The sequence below is a fragment of the Xenopus tropicalis genome, chromosome 5, assembly GCF_000004195.4.
Source record: "Xenopus tropicalis strain Nigerian chromosome 5, UCB_Xtro_10.0, whole genome shotgun sequence".
NCBI lineage: Eukaryota > Metazoa > Chordata > Amphibia > Anura > Pipidae > Xenopus > Xenopus tropicalis.
In genome coordinates, this window is record NC_030681.2 from 128119550 (window position 1) to 128141623 (window position 22074).

Below are 22074 nucleotides of genomic sequence, written 5' to 3' on the forward strand. Positions count from 1 at the left end.
CAACCCATCCAAGTAAACCCAGCACACCCAACCCACACCTACCAATCTATACACTCACATACATAAACTATAAATACAACCACTAGTACTAACTGTAGATATTAGTATCACAATAGCCTTGGATATTCTGATTGATCAAGAACTCATCCAGGCCCCTCTTAAAGGCATTAACAGACAGTGAATCAACCATCCCTTTTTCTATAAGCTGAATTTGTATCTAAGTTGTATTTCTTCACAGAGCTCCTGCACTGGCAATTATTAGAAATACAGGTATAGGATCCCTTATGCAGAAAAACTCTTTATCCAGAAATCTCCAAATCACAGAAAGGCCATCTCCCAAAGACATTACTTCAATCAAATAATTCTCATTTTTAAAAATGATTTTCATTCGTACTTGATCCTAAGCTATAATTAATCCTTGGTGACAAAACAATCCTATTGGGTTTATTTCATGTTTGAATGCTTTTGAGGAGACTTGAGTCATGGAGATCCAAATTAAGGAAAGATCCCTTTTCTGGAAAACACCAGGTACTGAGCATTCTGGATAATAGGTCCAATACCTGTATTCCTTTAGTTATGCCCCCAGTCTAAACTTTCATGTACTAGCTGGGTGATATTAAATCTTTCTATCCCTTATCCAAAAACCCATTATCTAGAAAGCTCTGAATTATGGAAAGGCCATTGCCCATATAGTCCAATTTAAGCAAATAAGCAATTAAGTAATAAAGCAATAATTTGTAACACTTGCCTTTTTCTCTGTGATAGTAAAACAGTACCTTGTACTTAATAGTAATTAAGCTGCTATACTGGCAGCTAACCTACCCTATTGGGTTTCTTTAATGTTTAAATTATTTTAACATTTAAGCAGATATGATGATTTAAATTAAGGAAAGGTGCCCTTATACAGAAAACCTCAGCTCCCAAGAATTCCAGATAATAGATCCTATATTTGTACAGGTATGGAATCCATTATCCAAAAACCATTTAGCCAGAAAGCTCCAAATTATGGAAAGGTAAATGTATCATAGACTCCATTTTAATAAAATAATTCAAAATTTAAAAACATATTTCCTTTTTTTCTGTAATAATATAACAGAACCTTGTACAGGTATGGGATCCCTTATCCAGAAAGTTCCAAATTAAGGAAAGGCCATCTCCCATAGACTCCATTATAAGCAAATAATTCTAATTTTTTTTAAATGATTTCCTTTTTCTTTGTAATAATAAAACAGTACGTGTACTTGATCCCACCTAAGATATAATTAATCCTTATTGAAGGCAAAACAATCCTATTGGGGTTATTCAATATTTCAATGATTTTTAGCAGACTTATGGAGATCCAATTTACGGAAAGATCCCTTATCCGGAAAACCCCAGGTCCTGAGCATTCTGGATAACAGGTCCCATACCTGTACTTAATCCTAGATATAATACCAAAGATATAATTAATCCTTATTGGAGGTAAAACAATTCCATTGGGTTTATTTAAGATTTAAATTAATTTTTAGTAGACTTTGGTTTGATGATCGAAATTATGGAAAGACCCTTTATTCGAAAAACCCCAGGTCCCAAGAATTCTGGATAACAGGTCCCATAACTGTATATGAATGCATGTGATTATATCATGCTAGGCTAGCCTTTGGACTGATTCTTAGATTCATGCTTACCTATTATGCTTATTCATACTTGGAACTTCTGACTCCCATTGTAAATCTAAATACCCAGCTTACACTTCCCATTAACCCATAAAGTGGCAACATTTGTTGTAATGAAGGTATTTCTAATATTTTAAAGAAAATCTTATATACAAATCTTGATAGAGTGTGAATAGTATGGTTTTGGCACCAGAAAAATCTTTACAATATGTCCAAGGATCACATGAATATCACGCATGCCTCTATGCAAGAAGCTGATGAGCAGAACATCAGTTGTGTGTATCTGCATCACCTCACAGCACCAATATGGGACACTATTCTAACAGTGACAAGCAACACAGGTGAATGCATACACAATACAGCATCTCCAATACCCCACCCCCAATCATTCAACTCCTATATCCTATAACAACTACAACTATCTCTTTCCAGTAATCATGGAGACACTCCACATTAGTCCTTTAAGTAGCTTCAGGATATTCACACAAAAACAAGCTGTGACCCATGTATTAATACAAAATCATTTGTTTTACCACCGTTAGGTTCAGGACATTGTATTGTTGGTCCAGATAAGGCAAGTAACACGTTACACATGTGAAGCATATATAGGTATGGGACCTGTTATTCAGAATGCTCGGTATCTGGGGTTTTACACATAAGGGGTCTTTCTATAATTTGGATCTCCATTCTTTAAGTATACTAAAAGCATTTAACAACCCCAACAGGATTGTTTTGCCTCCCAAAATAATTAAGTATCTTAGTTAGGATCAAGCACAAGGTACTGTTTTATTTTTACAGGGAAATGAGATTTGCTTAAAATGGAGTTTACATATAGATAGGTAGGTAGATATATATAGATACAGAATGCATCATGAAAAGAACAGGACAATTTGATACAGATAAAACACTCTTCATCAAATAACACATAATCTAGTTTCTCCATCTCCATCTTGGTAATTTCTTAGATGTAGAAATCATCTGTAGTTCACATTATTCCTATTCTGCACTTTACCCCTTTAACAACCTTATACTACCGGTACCATGCACTAGTGGTTATTTAAATGCCTATTAGGAGAGCAGTATTCCCATACTGACAATTAACAGGCAATGAGTATGTGTACGTACAAGTAACTAAGCACTTTCTGAGTACAGCATGAGCACCACCATCCGTTCATCTCCCACAGCTTAGCAACGCATGATAATGACCAGTGGTAGCCAACTTGTTGCTATAGCGAGTCAAAATGCCTAGAAACCCTCCTTGAATCACTAGGGTGGTTACTCCTGATACAATCCATAAGCAAAATATGTATTCTTTGCAATTTCTTTATGCATACCTGATCTCCACAAATATAATTTTGTGCTTAAAAAGACGTATTACCAGTAAATCACAAAGTTCCAGGAATATGGCAATACTTATCCCCAACTGCAGGAAGACTGAAGCACCACTCAACAAGACGAACGAATACAGTTAGCAGAAGACAAGAATACAATAAGGGTTTTATAGAAGGGGGAAAAAAGGGCCAACTAGATATTATCTGCAGTCGCTTTTATGCCTGTACTCCAATACTCTGCCTTGTTTTTTCTGAATGCCCTGCTTCTCTATGGATGTGGTGTTACACAAGCCTAGAGCCGTGCGTGTAATGTGCAGCCTTAAATAGGTCATTCGCTGACATTCACAAGTGCCACAGCACTGGGGCTGAGAGCTGCACATTGCTATAGTCAGGGTGCTGAACTAAATAAGAAAACCCTAGATATAATAGATAATTAGTACATAGGTCGGTATGTATTATGCATCCATTATATTAAAGTAGACATAATAACCATTAGCAGATGCATTATAATAACACTGGCACATAAAAAACCTGAATAAGAATACGGAGTGCCAACTCGAACAAGGGTTTGGGGACTCTTATTAAAGAAAGATGAATCTATGTGATTCTATTACTCTATATAATGTGTAAATGGCTCCATATTTAAAGAATCTTTGGAAATCGAAATGCGCTTATTAAAGCACTTATGGAGATGCCACCACGCTGGTGTTGGAAAGACAGGGGCTGGCAGTAAAGGTAGGCTACAGATCATCTAGCGGCATATAGATAAATGAGAGAAGCTCAACCTGGAGCCCGACAGCTGTTGCTGAACTACAACTCACAAATACAATACCAATCCAGTAAACATAATTTGGTGTTGTAGAGGGTACTGTACCCTGTTAGCCATAGATCAAAAACAGATAACCTAGTGTAAGTGATACCTATTATTGACTAATTTAGTAGAATAAAAAAATGCTAGCTTTCAAGTTATGTGCCTGCTTCAGGCAAAGTATAATGTAACAATATTACACCTCTTGAAGCACTGACCTAAGCTGTTCAGATTGTATTTTATATTCCAATACATTAGCTAATATACTAATAGGAACTTACTCCATATTTTGCAGTAAGCCAAATTCACGCTGGACTAGCCAGCCCATATTAATAATACTGCACAATGCAATAACCATAACAGTATATGGCATGCAGAATACAAGCTACAGGCACAGATATATAAGCTTATACTGTATGCAGAGACAGGACAGAGAAATACATAAGAACTCACATATAATATTCCTTATAAAGAGAAGGAATCCATTCATATCATGCAGGGGCCAGGGTTGCAGAACGATAACTCCCAGCACTCCCAGAGAGCCGCTGTAGCGCAAGTTATAGTTAAACTAGGGACTCAGGCTGAACTATAGCACTCACCAATCTGCCGGCATTCCGGGATATGTCCTAATGCGCGATAGCAGCAATTCCTAGTGCAGCTGACAGCTGTTCCCTACACGATTCGTTTATAGAAAGCTTCCTAATTTTTAATTGATTCTTGGGTACTTCCGGTCCCTGGCCCCTCGGTAAAGTGCCGGTGACGTTATAATTCAATTCTCCAGTCTTCGCTTTACTTCGGCTTCACACAGATCTCAACGTGAGCAAAGCAATGGATCCGCCCCCGCGAAAAGCCAATTGGCTGCATCCCAAAAAGTCCTACCTTTTCTCCTCGATGATTGGTAGCAGGTCAATACATCCCCGCCCTCTGCATGGGGTTCCGCCTTCTGTCCGCTTTGATTGGTGAAAGCACTTATCATTCCAAAAAAGGCGAAGCCTGATTGGAAGGAGGCGGGGCCGAGCTCATTGCATAAGATTCACGTGGAAACTCACGAGTGGCAGAACTTGTAACGCTGTGCGTTTTTGTGCGTCTGTTTGTGTCTGTGCAGTGTGTTTGTGTGTCTGTTTGTGTTTGTGCAGTGTGTTTGTGTCTGTGCAGTGTGTGTTCCTGTGCCGTGCTAATCCTGTTAGCAGAACTACATGTCCCAGCATTCTTCAGAAGGCAACGCCAACTCTGCCCATTCTGTGCAGCACAGTTGCTCCTTGGTTGACAGATCGCTGACTGCGGCTAATGGGATAATTTTTTACCCTAAAATTACATTTTTGTTTAGTTTGAAACTGGAGAGCTCCCCAGAAATGTAGCATAATAATAAATACTATTTGTACCTCTTGTTGCAGTTAACCAATTGGGGGCTGTGGACTAATAACTATTATTATGAATGCTAGGCTATGGCACACAGTTTTTCAGCCAGGGCTAGGCTTGTCACCTTTCCTTTCCCTCAGGATTTTAAAAGAGAGGAGGAGAGGGGTGTAGCTGGTATGAGTGGGGCAGCGCCAGGCCAAGCATTACTGGTGCCTTTGGTACTGCTGCCCCCACATGCCCCTCACTGGCCTAACCCACCCCTATTGCCACTTGGTCCATGCAGTACCCCACAGCTTTCTGCTGGCTCCCCCATCCCTGTTTGCTTGCTTACTCCCTCTCACTCAAGCTGCACCCTTCAACAACTGCCCCCAAGGCACATGCATTGCCTGTCTACACCTAGGTCCCACCCTGAACAGAAAGGCAGTAAACTGCAGATTTATTGACAACTGCAGTGTCAGACTGGGGTGCCAAGGGCCCACCAGATAACCTTAGACCAGGGGTGGCCAGACTCGGTCTAGTCGCGATCGACCGGACCGATGCGGATGTGAGGCGTGCGTATGTACACGACACAGCGTACATATGCAATCACGGAGCACTTCCGCATCCCCGGCTTGATAACGGTCCACCAGGAATCCTCGGGGGATTGACTGGTGGACCGCGATTGACGTATTGGCCACCCCTGCCTTAGACCTTAGGCCCACTCTCCAGACCACCTTTCCTTCCCTGTTCACTCACTTTCCTTAATTACTTCATTTTACATACTATTATCTATCCTTTCCTCCATTTCTTCTGATATAAAATTGTTAATGGCCGTGGTGGAGGCATACAAGGCAAATGGTTGGTTAAGCAGAAGGGCCCACTGACACCTCGGCCCACCGGGAGTTTTCCTGGTATCCTGGTGGGCCAGTCCAACACTGGACAACTACATAGTCAATCTTTAATACTGACCCCCACCTTAGTAGGTTATTTACCAGCTGGCCGGTGAAATATTGGCCAAATGGCAATCCAGTCCTGTACAGCCTGGCATTTAGAGAACTTGGTGCCTAATGCCAAAGAGATAGAAACACATGGGGGTATACAGACTTTGTGGTTATAGTGTCCTGGTTGGAAACAAACCCATAGATCATATAGCTCACCCCTAAACATTCTATTGCTCATCCCTTTTAGGGTGATGGCAGATGGAGAGGAAACTTGCAAGAAAACTTATTGTGATTTTGGAAAATGAAGCTTGAACATGAAGTTTTCTTGCAAGATAAGGATTTCTGGGAGATTTGTTGCCGCAGTACCACAGATTTATCCTGGGTCACTAATCTGCCATCACCGTTAGACTTAATGTTGTGGGTTGTGTCAGAGGCTTTGGAATTTCTCTACAGCTGTTTGCATTGTCCCGGTCAATGAATGAATGAGTATTTTGAGGAGTGGAGACATTGCCTCTTCATGCTTTCATAACTATGGCACTTTCCATACATAATTACACTCTCCTCACCAGATCTGAAAGTGAGCTGTGACCTCAAGTCAAAATAAGTATTAACTGAGAAATCAGTGTGTGTTATGTTATGTCACCATTCTATTCCTGCTATGTAACCATCACTATAGTGTAGAAGAGCATCCGCCCTACTCATTACCCGTCTGCTCAGACAGGTCCCCAGCAGGTCCCCCAAGCTGCCAATGCACATCAACAACCTCTTTCCAACTAATATTGTTTCACTGCTCTAGGCTTTGATACTATCACCCTACCACATTCCACAGATTTATACGCAAATGGTAACAACCTTATATAGATATGAAACCAGTCATTTGCCTGTTTAATCAGCATATGTATGGGACCCGTTATCCAGAATGCTCAGAACCTAGGGTTTTTTGGATAAGCGGTCTTTCTGTAATTTGGATCTCTATCCCTTAAGTCTACTAAAGAAATAATTTAAACATTAAATAAACGCAATAGGATCATGTTGCCTCCAGTAAGGGTTAATTATATCTTAGTTGGGATCAAGTACAAAGTTCTGTTTTATTTTTACAGAGAAAAAGGAAATCATTTATAAAAATTTGAATTATTTGTTTAAAATTGAGTCTATGGGATATGTCCTTTCTGTAATTTTGAGCTTTCTGGATAACGGGTTCCTGGATAACAGATCCAGTACCTCTGTGTTCAAATATAACATATGAGGCTCATGCTGCACTGTGGTTTTGCAGTTCATTTGTGTCTGTTATTTTGCCAAAGTTCTCAGAGGAATTTTACCCCTGCAAAACTGACTTTCTCCCTTCGGCAAGAGCTAAATATTCATCCATATTTTTTTGTCTCGTTTATCCAGGGCTAAAATTCCCACCATGCAGAGTTTTATTACATTTGTAGATGCAATTGTTCTGTTAGTGATTTTTTTATGATCAGAATCATATTCACAATCAAAGTCACAATCAAAGGCAGAATATTTTGAATGTATTTTTGTCGATGGTGTTAAACTATTCTTTTTTTGGCTTAATGAGCTGTGGCTTCTGCCTCTCTGTCTCTCATAGTTTTGTCCGCTCAGTTTTCCCACTTAACTCTAATCAGTGTAGGACTGACCTGCCAGTGTACCAGAGGATCTCCTGGTGGGCCCCAGTCTGGCAAACTTCCCATTAGTCCTTTTTTTAATACCACCATAAGCCTATATAACCTCTACACCATTTGTTCAAGCTCTGTGGTGAGCCCTAGAAGGCAGTGGGCAGAGGCAGGCCTAATGACTGTGGCACACCAGGCAAATCCATAAATTGACTGCGCCCCCCAAGTGACAGGCAGAGGCAGGGCACAATAGCTCTCCTGAACTTTCACAAGCCTCCAGAGGTAGAGAAGTGCCAGAACTAGGGGTAGGCAGAAGAATTACATGCCCTGCACCCCTCACTGTTGTGCCCTAGCTAAGAGCAAACGGAGCACACCCTTCAGAGAATCAAATGCCCTGCGTGCTGACCAAAAACAACAGTAAAGAAACAGTACCGCACACACAAGGACTTTGGGAAGAATACAAAATATTTATTGAAAAAGATCTTTGTGTGCGGTACTCTGTTTCTCAGATAAGGGGTCTTTCCATAATGTAGATCACCATACCATAAGGTTACTATAAAACATATAAACATAACAAGATAAACAAATAGTATAGTTATCATAAAATGCAAGCTACTGTTTTATTATTACCTTGAGCCCTAACCCAATCTATGGTAAAACAGGCCCAAAAGTTTATTCCACCAATCCACTTTGGATTTCAGATGGGCCGTATAGGATTGTCCACTTATTTTCAACAACACAGTCATTTTGTCTAATCAGCTAGAACAGTGCCAGGCCAATGTACATGTGCTCAATGCTGCATGATTTGGGGTATTTTTTTGCCCCCCCCCCCCAGCTGCTGCACCCTAGGCACCTGCCTACCCCTAATTCCGTCCCTGAGCTAGAATATTTTTTCAAGGAGTTCTGTAATAAAAGCGAACCAAACACCATTATGCAGAGACCCTTCTTGGGGTTATTTAGAGTATAGTCCCCATACAGTGGCAAAATTAAAGAGAAACAGAATACTGGAAACCAGAGTTAAAAGACAAGACACAAAAAGGAACTTCCATATGTTTGCCCATAGCAAAAAAAAAAGCAAACACCAAATTATCTGGAACTGGAACTTTTTCAACAAGTTAGTCACATTTATTTGTACTGCTAGAGGAATCCAATATTTGTGCACCCACTACCCAGGAACTGAAAAGCAAGCAACCATTGCATAAACCTATTTCAGTTCAGAAGTACATTGAAATACAGAGCATATATATATAGAGAGAGAGAGAGAACCCAGGGTGGTCTGTTCCCGTCGGGACCTTTCTCAAGGCATGCCGAAACGTAACGTTGGCTGTTCATGCGTTTTTAATACACGATTGATCTTTTTGGAATATAACTTGGTGTTGCTGGTCTTTTTTTAGATATATATATATATACAAGCAAAGGTTAAGTGCAGGGAAAAAATCCAGTTAATCAGATGAAAGTAAATCATTATAGGAAAAGAGCAGTGCTAGAAATAACAAGAGGCAAGATTCAATACCTGCTGTAAGTTAAGCACTAGAGACACCTACTGGTTATGTATCAGAATACAGGATCCAGTAGAACTGCTGACAAAGCCAGAAAAATATCTATCTTCCTTATGATGCATCTGGCACAATTTACCACTTATGTTTATTGAATCCACTGATTATTTTTATAATTATTCTGACACTGCTATATCCTGGTTCCTTTTGTGTCCTTCAAGTCACTCCTACAGGACATCCCAGCTTTTACACAACCTGTCTATTTGATAAACAATTTGCTCTTAGCCTTATGATTTTTTTTTGCTCTGGGCAAGTCTTATAGCATTGGTTTTCCCTCATCAATAATTAGCAACTAATCAGCAATTAGCTTTCAGTAGCAGTAAGATAGATAATAAATACGTAGAAGGATCTGATTGGTTGCTTTGGGCAACATCCCAACTGCAATTTCACACCAATATTAGTAAATCAGCCCCCTTGTGTTTGGCTACAGGTTGTATTAAAAGTGCCTGTTGCCTTCCACTTCTGTGCACACCCAAGATCCTACCCTACAGCTGTGTACCCCTCACTGTGCCCATTATACAACTGGGTTCATGAGAAATTTATTTGTGGTGTGTTTTAGGTCAGGTAATTTAGATTTTGTAAAATAAAATGAATAAAGGCAAAGCACAACTCTTCATACAGGTTAGGCACACAACAAATTTTAATTAAGATCATTACACATTTTACAGACATGCATCAATTTCTGAACAGAAGGGCAATTGGACCCACAGATGAAAAGCCAGAACCAAGGCCTCAGTGCAAAATTTGGTCCACGGATACTTCCAGACACTTATGCTCACAATGAATTATCTTGAGCCCACTGTGACCTGTACACAGTGTATAAGATTTTCTTTTCTTGCAGTAGTTAGACTCCAGGACCCAACTGTAGTGACAACCCATATAGCTTTGCCCATGGCGGTTCTGGTAGCACCCACATACAATACTAAAGACTTACTGACGTGGCACCAACTAAGCAACTTTTCTGTTGGGTCTGAGCCATTCTTCCCCATCACCCTTTTATATCTCCCTTTTGGGGAGTCCTTATAGCAAAACAGAAATAGAAATAGCTTCACTCTCTTCTTGCCTTAGAGCCAAAATATCTAGCTAAAAAACTTGAAGATAAAAGTTTGGGGGGAAGAGTTGGATTTTCTGTTCACCATTTATATGACCCTTAAGTTACATGCGCTTGGTGAGAATCAATGTAACTTCTGTTCTGGGTGGTAAGTTGCCAGTCCCCACTACGTGACAGCCATGGTGTGTAGTGTGACTGCCATTCTGCCAGTGTTGCATAGGTGTCTCCATGTTTCAAGCATTATATAAGTATATTTGGCAGAAGTGGCATTATTGCTGAATTCCCAGTACAAATGTGCAGAGCTATATAAAGCTAAAATATCATGCCTATGCTAACAAGCTAATTTAACTCAAGTTAATTACCTTTACAGCATCACTGATACATGCATGTTCTACAGTAGCAGTTCATAAACAGCCCAGTAATTAGGACCCTGCACCTTGAACTGGGCACATGAGCATGTATAACTTTTGTTGACCATGGTAACAGAATGCTTTAGTGCTGCAATTTGTTTCCCATTCAGATGATGCCAAACAATCCCTGTCTGGCTGCCTTCCAGCAGAAGTCTCTGCCATAGACAGAGTATCTTCCATTCAGATGAATGGAAAGCAGTTATCGCCCTAAACTCTAACACCCTAAAACACCATCCTTATATGAGCCCAGCCTACTAAATAAAAATCATGAATTTTAACCTTCACAATTCATATTGACCAAACTGGATCTTGATTGGGGTACAACCAGTAATAAATAAAAACACTAAAATGACAGGGATTTCTTAGAGCCAGCACTTGGCAACTGGGAGCCCAGAAGGTCTTGACAAGAATTAAGGTAGGAGTCTACTGTGTAGCTTGTTCCTGGGTTTGCCTGTGTCCCACCAGTTAATTCTTCTATTAGACCTCCATTCACATTGAATCTTTGCATAATACTGCTGGCAGAAGGTCAGGGAATGGTGAGAAAACACAAGAAGGATATAAACATGGAAAAAACAAGAGCACGAGAGAGAAAGGGCCACTGAGGTCAGGTGCAGAAATAAACTAAGGAAAGGGAGAATGTGGGAGGCAAAAGTAAAACAAAAAATGATCAGAAGGAGAGAAAAAAGTACAGATCAGTAAAAAGAACAAACTCACATCCACAACTGAACTCCTATCAGCAAACCCAAACAGATTCTGTGTGCTTTGTTAGTATAAAATACCATGAGCACACTGGGCCCAGTCCCACTTACCAAACAGAGGTTTGCTTTCATTATTCTAACCATTCTGGAACATTGAAATTAATAGTTCTTTTCTGCATTACTAGACCAGGGCAACATGAATCTATCTGCTAATTATCTATATCGTTATCCTCCTTACAGCTCCAGAAGGGAGTGAGGGATGCTTAAGGAGAAAAGCATCTAATATACAGTGGAACATGCAAAAGGCAGTATCAAACTGAAGGAAAAGCAGTGTGTAGGGGAGAGCGAGACTTACAGAAACAAGTACAGGATGCAGGAGACTGCAGGACAGAGAAGCAATTTTAAGCTGCCTTAAAAGGCTAGTTCACCTTTAAATTAACTTATAGTATGATGTAGGCAGTGATATTCTGCAACAGTTTGCAATCATTTTTTATAGTTTCTCAATTATTTAGCTTTTTGTATCGCAGCTCCCTATTTTTGGTATTTCAACAGCTATCTGGATGCTAGGGTCTTATTTTCACTAGCAACAAGATAGTGGTTTCAATAAGAGATTGGAATAAGTTTAGGAGAGAGACTGAATAAAAACATAAGTAGGAAAAAGTAATGATAACAATAAAATTGTAGCCTCACAGAGCAATAGATTTTTGGCTAAAAACAAAAAATAAAGAAGACCAACTGCAAAGTTGCTGCTAGAAATAGGACATTATCTAGCTCCCTAAATGTTAACTCAAAGGTGAACCACCATTTTAATAAGTGTGGGGTGACAGCAGGAAATGTAAGGCGCAGAGTAAATTGTATAATACAAAGGATATGGCATGCAAATCAATGAAGCAAAAGAAAATATAAAACAAAGTCATCTCAGAAAGGGGGGAGCCTTCTCAAAGTGGTTTGAGAAGTGCCAGAGATATAGTGAGTGCAGGGGGAGTGTAATAATACAAAGTGTTCAAGCAAACACTGGGTTCTACTCCATGCAAGGATTTATTATTCACTTACTGATGAGAATGATGAACATTATTGCGCACAATACTCCCATGATGATCATCATCTGGGGGAGAAAGAGAAAGATAAGTGATTATGGTGGAATGAATCTCATACTGAGGCAATGCACCCACCCTTTCACCCCAACTCAGCTGAAGAGTGCAGGGCAGGGTGCAAAGTGCAAAAAATGTCTGCCCCATGAATACAGCAAATGCCTGAGTTCAGCAGCAATGGAGGGAACATGGGGGAGGCACAGCCCCTAATTTGTGCATCATTCTGACCTGCCAGGCAGTGGGTGCAAGCCACCATGGAGCCCTGTACTTAGCACCCTATATATCGCAGGACAAGACAAGGCTGCTTTTCCTTTGGTGCAACACGCACCCAGCACCCAGTACCTGGACACAACTGGTTTTTGAACAGTTAACTGGAAGTTCTTATAGTTACAAAGAGATATCTTCAACCTCTGTACAGCGCATGAGCACAACAACATCACAACATTTGTTTTCACATGAAATTCATTTTCAGTCGCCTGTAGCCAGTCGGTATAAATGATGGCAGGAGGTGCTGACAATTCAAATTCATTATATTTGAGTTTTAATTATTCTAGAAATAGAAAAAAAAAGTAATATAGTTTGCAAAAGTGCTTAGAAGAGCAATTTTACATTTACTTGTTTTGTGGGCTTACTTTTCCTTTAACTATTAATGCATGAAAGCTGCTGCTTGTCTGGACTAATAACTCACTGATATAACTGAACCCAGGCATTTGTTACATTATACCTGCCCAGGGCCACTGATAGCCCTACGAGAGAAAAAAAAAAAGCACCAAGACCCCTAAAAGACTAAAGTCCCACCATTCAGCACACCAATGTCCTCATGTAAACAGCCACCACAACAAGGAAGTGCTGACATCATAAATAAGGGCTAATTACAATAATAATTACATTAATAGAGGCCGTTAGCTTTTCACTGCAGAGAGCAGGTAATTACAGTGACAATTACTAGAGCTGTTGGCTCTGCTACAAAGTGAGACATAACAGTAACAATGAAACGGAGTTGTTTTTACAGTAAGAAGCCGCCTTAATTACAGGAGCCAATGAATGGGAGGAACTGGCATTACAGTGAGGAGATTAATTACCAGAGATTTTAACTGAATAAACAACCAGTGTTTAATGCCACTTATATACAATTAGAATGTTCCACCTGGGTTTTCTGTAGTGAAGTGGCTACAAGGTACCGACATAGCCTTAAGGTTTAAGCTACAAAGGGCTGATCTTGTCCTGCATTTATCCGCAGACTGAGAATCAGCCCCTATGCTCTGATCAGAGCCACTGCATCAACCTGGGTGCAGGCACATGGAGCATATTTTGGCGCTGAAACATATGTGAGTATGCATTTTTGTGCCATGACCAGCCTTTGAATGTGCCTGCACCTGGCCTGATGCAGTGGCTCCATTGCCACAAGGTACTGGAGGGAGGACGGATGATCCAGCTGTGAATTTACCTATCCTGATGGTCTCCTAAGGCTTAGGCTTAAGCCACACAGAGCTGATTCTTGGCCCAGCTAGGACTTAGTGAATGTTAGTCAGTAATTTCTGTATCAGCCTGGTTATTAAAATAAGCAAAGACAAATAGGCACACAGTCCTACACCCCAGTGTCTTCTCCATCAGCTCCTTCCACCTCCATCATCCTTCTCTCTCACATCTACTCAGTGTTCCCTCTCTAGTGTTTATTGCTGCTCACCTTGCAGTTTCTCCACCAGTACTTTCTCTTCAGTTTGGCTGCACTGGTTTCAAACTGGGAAGCTCCAGCTTGGAGAGCATCTGCTCGGTCATCCAACTCTGCCAGCTTCTGATCTCGATCCAGGACCTTGTCCACATTTACCCGCATGATATCCACTACCTGCCCCCACCAGGAGAATGGACAGATCCATCAAACCTCATTGGTCATAAAAATCAGTAGAACAGAGAGAAGACTGTTTGACAGCTGCAGGCCTTTATAAAGTTATCTTCATATAAAACAACCTTTCTACGGAAACATAGTAAATATTAATACATAAACTGTATTTAGCTTTGGCTCCTTGTTGATATTGTTGCCAACTGGGCACCACTCCCTACTTTGGTAATACAGAGAAGTGCCTATTTCTCTATTTTAAGTATTACAATAGTTTCTATGGTCCAAGTTATTTGGCCAATCATACTGAGGGGTGATCTCAGCACAGTGAATAGACCAAGATAAATTTAAACAGGCTGATAACCTGATTCCATTTGTGTATAGGGTGATGAGGAGACATTGGATCTATCTATGTGAGTGGCTAAATTGAACAAATATCAAAATACTCAGGCCATGAAAACATTTGGATATTTACCTGCTTAAAAGATTCTACAAATCTACAGTCCCTGACTCTTAGTCCCTCCTTTACCTCACCGCCAATGGTTTAGTGTAAAAAGTAAGTCTTTTTCCAATGAACATAATGCCAAGTTTATCTAGGGGTATTACATTTGAGGTATAATAATCCCCCTTTACACTGGCAGTTGGAGCCCACCCTCCTGCAATTAAACTTTCACATGAGCTCAAATGAAATGCTGTACTCCTCTTTCTGGAAAGCCTGAGTATATTAGAGACGGTAGCTAAGGACCAGAGAGCTACAAAGTCTGGAATAAAGTTTTGGAGGAGAGCCACATCTACAATAAAACTGGTTTCAGTTTGCAGGAGCCCTAAAACTGACATGGAAGTTCACCTTCCAGCAGGGCAATCACCCTAAACACACAGCTAAAGCTGCACTACAGATATAATTTATTATAGTATTATGTTGTGTGAATCAAACTGTAACAATCCCCGTTAAAGCCAAAGTCCAAGGGAGTGTATACTTACAGTCTGCAAGGAATGGTAGCTGATAGGAGCAGTTAGTAGTAGTATAATAAATGTAGAGTTTTAATCCATAACAATCAGTAAAGGTTTGTGGCCAAGAAGGGGCCTGTCCCGTACCTCATTTACTTGTGCTTGGGTTTGTAGAAGCCTACGGTTACTACTTGCGGGAGGTCCCCCTGATCCTGACCTGAAATTGAACAAAAAAAATGGTTAGTAAAAAGCTGATATACAAAGAACATGTCTGCCTTAACTTCATCAGGCACTGCAACATCATCGGCTCAGGCAATGAGGCCTTTCTACTACACAGGGGGGTCTTAAAGAACAATGTAGTTGAATAAGTGATTCTAAACCAATTCCGCCATACTTAATCTTTTTTCCCACTGGGACCAAATCAGGTTGCAGAATCAGATTAATGACCCCATAACTGGTTTAGAATCTCTTATTCAGCATGTTTTAACGACTATGTTAAATTGTAGGAAAACATTATCCGCTATTTAGGGGGATCTTGGGTCCTGACATACAGGTTAAGAATCTATGATTTAAAGCAGGGGTCCCCAACTTTTTCTACCTGTGAGTAACATTCAAATGTAATGTTGCATTGCTTTCAAAATGCTCATTTAAGTAAGTGTATTGTGCCTATTGATACAACTCACTATGATATTCCTGGAGCTACCACCAAATCCAGGGTATGGGGGAGATCCAGGGTCCCTGGCTTTCATTCATCAAAGGAGGCAGGATGGATGCATTGGCAACCAGGTGAAAGTGCAGAAGCTACTGAGTAGCTATTGTGGCTGGTTTATTTTACAGAAAGGATAGGAGGATTCAGAATAATATTTATTACAGTTGTTAAAGCTAAAAGAAAAAAATATTGGATAGAAATATTGGATGAGTGGCACAGCCAGACTGGATGAGGGTATGCACTGGAGTTGGTGTAGTAGTAGATCCTTACACTGGCTAATGCATGGAGTTATTAATTTTAAACTAAAGTCAATTTTCTAACAAATTGTATGATCATTGGACATCTGCTTTGCATGGGCATGGGTTCCTTACAGGCTGGTTCAGATTGACTGTAGATGTAGTGTAGGCTGGAAAATCCTCTCCGATATCTGACTTTTGGCCCCTGGGGCTGAATGATTAGTTCTAAACAGGGTCTAAACAGGCCTGCCACTTGGGTGGCCAGTGGGCAAAAGTCCATTTGTTTGGTATCCTGGACTAACAAGTGGATCTTACTGTGTCCAGCTTTAGAGGGAAGCAGGGAGATAGTCAGGACCCAGGTCATCATGTGAGATGTAACATCAGGAGGAACAGCAAGCTTTAATGAAGCACAACACTTCAGCTTTGCATAATTCCCCATTTAATTTGGTAACCCTGGCATCCTTCATTTCTCCTTTAACCTGGGTCCCTTCTTGTGAAACTTAAGCCCCTGTGTGACTGGCCTATAACTTTTCCTTCGACACAGGAAAACAGAGCACTGACAGCCCAGTAACTAGATGAGCATCATTTGATTAAAAAAGACATTGAGTCAATGGCAATTTATTTAGCCAGTCGGTAATGACTGTGTCCAACTGCTCTCAGGATTGATTTAACCTGTCAGTAATGACTGCTCAGTAGATCTGAGTAAACAGAATTTTACTGTTAAATTAGGGAAAATATCCTTTGAAATTGTCTGTTTCCCAGATTTACCACTTTACGTTGCCTGACAACAATGTTGCCTGGAATACTCCAATTGGATTTGGCACTGGATGCCTGTGCTGTGTTAAACCTGAAGGGCTGGGCAGGGAGGGGGGCTCCAGGCATTAACGCATTCCACCTCCTGCCTCCTATCTCATTCTCCTAACATTCTGTATAGTATTGAGGCAAACATCAGCCACACTGACACTGATAATTATAGCTGCATTGATACCTATGCAGTTAAATGACCCTACACAAGTGCAGCCCTGGCAGGGAATATAGCATTGCGCAATATTGTAACTATAAGATTCTGGGCCCCACAGCAAAATCCTTTGGGAATAAGCCATTTTTTGAAACTGATTATCAGACCCACAGAAACTTCTGAATATATATGAATATTATAATAATAGAAAGACATTTAAAGATAGATTTAAAAACAAACACACATATAAAAAAATAAATAAGGCCAACTGCAATTTGTGTTCAACACACGTTACAATAACGTTCAGGGCTGAATAATCAGATATGGAGGTAGAAAGAATTGGAATTCTATCCCTATGTGATGATTCAGCCCTAAACGCTTGCCTTTGCTTTGGTGCTATTGCTAAATTTTCTGTCGAGATGATTGATATTCAATAATTTTGCAATAGCGGTCACCTCATCAATCCCCTGAATATCGTACTAAACCTTTTTTCATATGATAATATCGGTGCGTGTATGGCCAGTTTAAAGGTTGATTCTAAGACAAACTTACCTTTGAAAGGATTCATGTTATTCTGTTAAGTATGAATATTTATGTTTATGCAGTGTTTGGGCAAGAGGGCAATTTCTTTTTAATTTGGACTCTAGTTAAACAGCGCCATCTAGTGATCAATTTACATGAGACATTTGTTGATACTTGCTTATATAGAGCCAGTCAGAATGTTATAGAGCAGTGCTGTCCAACTGGCCCCCCTCTGTGTGGCCCCCCACCTGTCTGGCTGCTTTGATGGTTTACCTTTGAGTAAGATTTAAATGGAATCAGTACTGAAATTAACTGGCTCCCTGCATTGCTCACACCTCAGATTCAGGCTGTAATCCACCTGTATTGTTTAAAAATGTAATCCCCTGTGTTGTTCACACCTTTTAATCCCTGCCTGTGTGTGCCATACTTTGCCTGTGTGTGCCATACTCTGCCTGCCCTATGCTGCCTGTGTGTGCCATACTCTGCCTGCCCTATGCTGCCTGTGGGTGCCATACTCTGCCTGCCCTATGCTGCCTGTGGGTGCCATACTCTGCCTGCCCTATGCTGCCTGTGGGTGCCATACTCTGCCTGCGGGTGCCATACTCTGCCTGCCCTATGCTGCCTGTGGGTGCCATACTCTGCCTGCCCTATGCTGCCTGTGGGTGCCATTCTCTGCCTACCCTATGCTGCCTGTGGGAGGTGAACCTGGCAGGGGTTTGTTCTGGGAGTTTGTTAGCAGTTGGAAATAGCCATTAAATGGTCCCTAAGGTGTGTAATTATGTTGCTGGGGGTTGCTGTGCTATCCACAGGGGAGGAGGAGGCATATGGATTTAAGGGTATATCTTAATATGACATAATATAATTCTTTCGCATATGAATGATAGTTGATATCCCCGCAGTAAGGACCAAGCATTTGGGTTTTTGCTGCACTATCACCATTGTGATAAAATAGGTGTGGTTTGAAGTTGTGTGGTTTAAAAAGGGGAGTGGTCAAAACTGGCTTCCATTAGCGGCCCTCCACCATGTATGCTAGAGAAATTCCAGCCCTCGGCACCACAGAAGTTGGACAGCCCTGTTAGAGCAACAATAAAAAAATAACAAAACAACCAAAAATGGTAACTAAGATACGTTTATGTATATTTAGGTCCTTTTTCAAGCTGATTACCAGTGGTAGTTCCATAAAGGTTGCCCTGCTTACATAGAAAAAGCAATAACTTCTGATTTCGCACTACTTATAACTGGTTTGACTGAATTAAGAATTTGCTTGAGGGTTGATGCAAGTGCTGGAGGGCCATACACAAGGCACCTGCTCCAACTTGACTGTCAGTAATAACAGGCCGGCCATGTGCTGTGAAGTTGGACTCCCATATCCAACCAACTTGCCAGTCATGCCTCACAGTGTGGAACTGTTTATTGCAAATATTTGTGCTCATTAATGGTAGCAACTGTCAATGCCATATGCAAGATGCATGATGGGAAAATAACATGGCACTCTGCACGTTGCCCCCCCTGATAAATGTCTGGGACTTTCCTCTGCAGCCATGATGCAAACTAAATATAAAGCTCTATGTTTACTAATTGGATATGTGGATTTCAGTGTGAAGTTCTAATTAACAGGCAGACACCTAGGTGAGAGGGGGAGGTGTGACGGCGTATGGGTGAGAGAAATGAAGGGGGAAGGTGTGAGGCACAGGAGAGGGCTAATCTTAGCTACATGGCTTGGAGGGGAGGCAAGTTGTTAGAGAATAACACACAAAAGTGCTGCAGAAATACAGATCACTTGATTTTCTTCCAAAATGTGTTTATTGTCAGAAATAATCTGTGCCCCCCAGATAGCACTGAGCATGCACAGTATAGGGCCCCTGTGTTGGATTAGTGTTTGGGCCCCTTCCAATTTACTAGAAGTCGACTAGGATGTGATTAAACTACAACTCCCACCCCTGACTCAGTTCCTGTGCAGAGTCCTACATACATATAATGGCTGTGCAGATAAGAACTGCAGTTCCTGATATCTATATATATATTTATGCAGTGCTGATTGGTTGCTATGGATTGCCCAACTGGTGCACTTTTGCAAAACTAAGCTACAACACTCAAGTAAATAAACATTTACTAACACAGGGGCAAGGTGCACGAAAAGCCAGGCAGTGAATAGCTGTCATTGGCCCAGTGCTGGCTTGTCCTAGGGTCCCAAACATTTGGTACAATGTATAATGCAAGGCTAGCAGGAGCGCTGGGAGCTTGTCAGTAACAGCGGGAAGCAGGTGGGACAGCAGGGTGACAAGCGAATGGGCACTGCCCGTGGGGGAAGGATCAGCACTGAGCACGCGGACAGCGCCGTGACACTGGGACACATTGCAGCCCTGGGGGAGGGGGGGGCTTACCTGTTAGTGGGGCTGCTACTCCCCTAATTATCCCAGAGCACATTCTGACTGGCTACTGACTAATTAGCAGTTTACAAGCAAGTGCAGGGCTTTTGTACTACCATCAACTAACTGCTAATTAGCCCTTTAATTGCTGTTTGTTACAGTATACACATTTAAAAGGATGGGGTACCAGCACTACCTTGCACTGCTGTACACATGGGCAGAATGGGGAGAAGTCTGAGCCCTGGGGTGGGCACACGGGAAGAAGCTGCCGCAGCTGGGAGAAAAGTACTGAGTATAAGGGCAGCAGGGGGAGAAGTACTGAGTATAAGGGCAGCAGGGGGAGAAGTACTGAGTATAAGGGCAGCAGGGGGAGAAGTACTGAGTATAAGGGCAGCAGGGGGAGAAGTACTGAGTATAAGGGCAGCAGGGGGAGAAGTACTGAGTATAAGGGCAGCAGGGAGAGAAGTACTGAGTATAAGGGCAGCAGGGAGAGAAGTACTGAGTATAAGGGCAGCAGGGGGAGAAGTACTGAGTATAAGGGCAGCAGGGGGAGAAGTACTGAGTATAAGGGCAGCAGGGGGAGAAGTACTGAGTATAAGGGCAGCAGGGGAAAAAGTACTGAGTATAAGGGCAGCAGGGGGAGCAGTACAGAGTATATGGGCAGCAGGGGGAGAAGTACTGAGTATATGGGCAGCAGGGGGAGAAGTACTGAGTATAAGAGCAGCAGGGGGAGAAGTACTGAGTATAAGGGCAGCAGGGGGAGAAGTACTGAGTATAAGGGCAGCACGGGGAGAAGTACTGAGTATAAGGGCAGCAGGGGGAGAAGTACTGAGTATAAGGGCAGCAGGGGGAGAAGTACTGAGTATAAGGGCAGCAGGGGGAGAAGTACTGAGTATAAGGGCAGCAGGGGGAAAAAGTACTGAGTATAAGGGCAGCAGGGGGAGAAGTACTGAGTATAAGGGCAGCAGGGGGAGAAGTACTGAGTATAAGGGCAGCAGGGGGAGAAGTACTGAGTATATGGGCAGCAGGGGGAGAAGTACCGAGTATAAGGGCAGCAGGGAGAGAAGTACTGAGTATAAGGGCAGCAGGGGGAGAAGTACTGAGTATAAGGGCAGCAGGGGGAGAAGTACTGAGTATAAGGGCAGCAGGGGGAGAAGTACTGAGTATATGGGCAGCAGGGGGAGAAGTACCGAGTATAAGGGCAGCAGGGAGAGAAGTACTGAGTATAAGGGCAGCAGGGGGAGAAGTACTGAGTATATAGGCAGCAGGGGGAGAAGTACTGAGTATAAGGGCAGCAGGGAGAGAAGTACCGAGTATAAGGGCAGCAGGGGGAGAAGTACTGAGTATATGGGCAGCAGGGGGAGAAGTACTGAGTATAAGGGCAGCAGGGAGAGAAGTACTGAGTATAAGGGCAGCAGGGGGCGAAGTACTGAGTATATGGGCAGCAGGGGGAGAAGTACTGAGTAGTTGGGGGTGAAAGTGCTAATGGGAAATGCAGATGTTGAGCTGAGATGAGCAGAAGTGAATGGAGTTAGGGCTACACAGAGGAGGGTATGGGCACTGAGAATGGGGCGTCCCTGCTGATGGGGGTGGGCACTGACCTGGCACTGGGCAATCTCTCAGTTTCCTACTCACATGGTTGGTGTTGGTCCCTCTGATCCTCTCCACATGGGAGCCCCGCAGATCTGCAGGTTTCACTACATTCATCATCCCAGAACGTGAAAGGGAGGGAGGGGACTGGCAGGAGGCGGGCAGTGGATGGGCAGGGTTGCTAAGTGCGGGGCATGCATGGGTATAGGAAGCAGCAAAGCAGAGTTACGGATCCTGAGCGGGGGGTCCACAGAGGAGGACAAGGAGGGGGAAGTTCACGCCCCATAGACCTTGTATTGATAATAAAGGATGTTCCCTTACATATACATGCTTTTTTTTAGCTTCTAAATGAGAACATTTCTTTAGATTATCAAATACTGTAACAAGTTTAATCAAGGTTCACCTCT

At 42.0% G+C, this 22074-nt stretch overlaps 2 protein-coding genes across 7 annotated transcripts in view; both read right to left on the reverse strand.

Annotated features, from left to right (window-relative positions):
* Window positions 1–4623, reverse strand: part of per2 (period circadian regulator 2) — a 38319-nt gene extending 33696 nt beyond the window's left edge. For 3 of the 6 annotated variants that reach the window (XM_012970110.3, XM_031901539.1, XM_012970108.3), the window contains exon 1: window positions 4394–4622. The gene's annotated coding sequence lies outside the window, so the exon portion shown is untranslated. 6 annotated transcript variants of the gene reach the window in all.
* A 5242-nt stretch (window positions 4624–9865) lies between these two features.
* On the reverse strand, window positions 9866–21767 carry vamp1 (vesicle associated membrane protein 1). The gene is given in 5 exon segments (NM_001112930.2): window positions 9866–11330; window positions 12461–12512; window positions 14186–14344; window positions 15431–15500; window positions 21713–21767. Coding segments are annotated over 5 exon segments (333 nt in total). The 5' UTR covers window positions 21748–21767; the 3' UTR covers window positions 9866–11313.
* Between the last annotated feature and the right edge of the window lie 307 nt (window positions 21768–22074).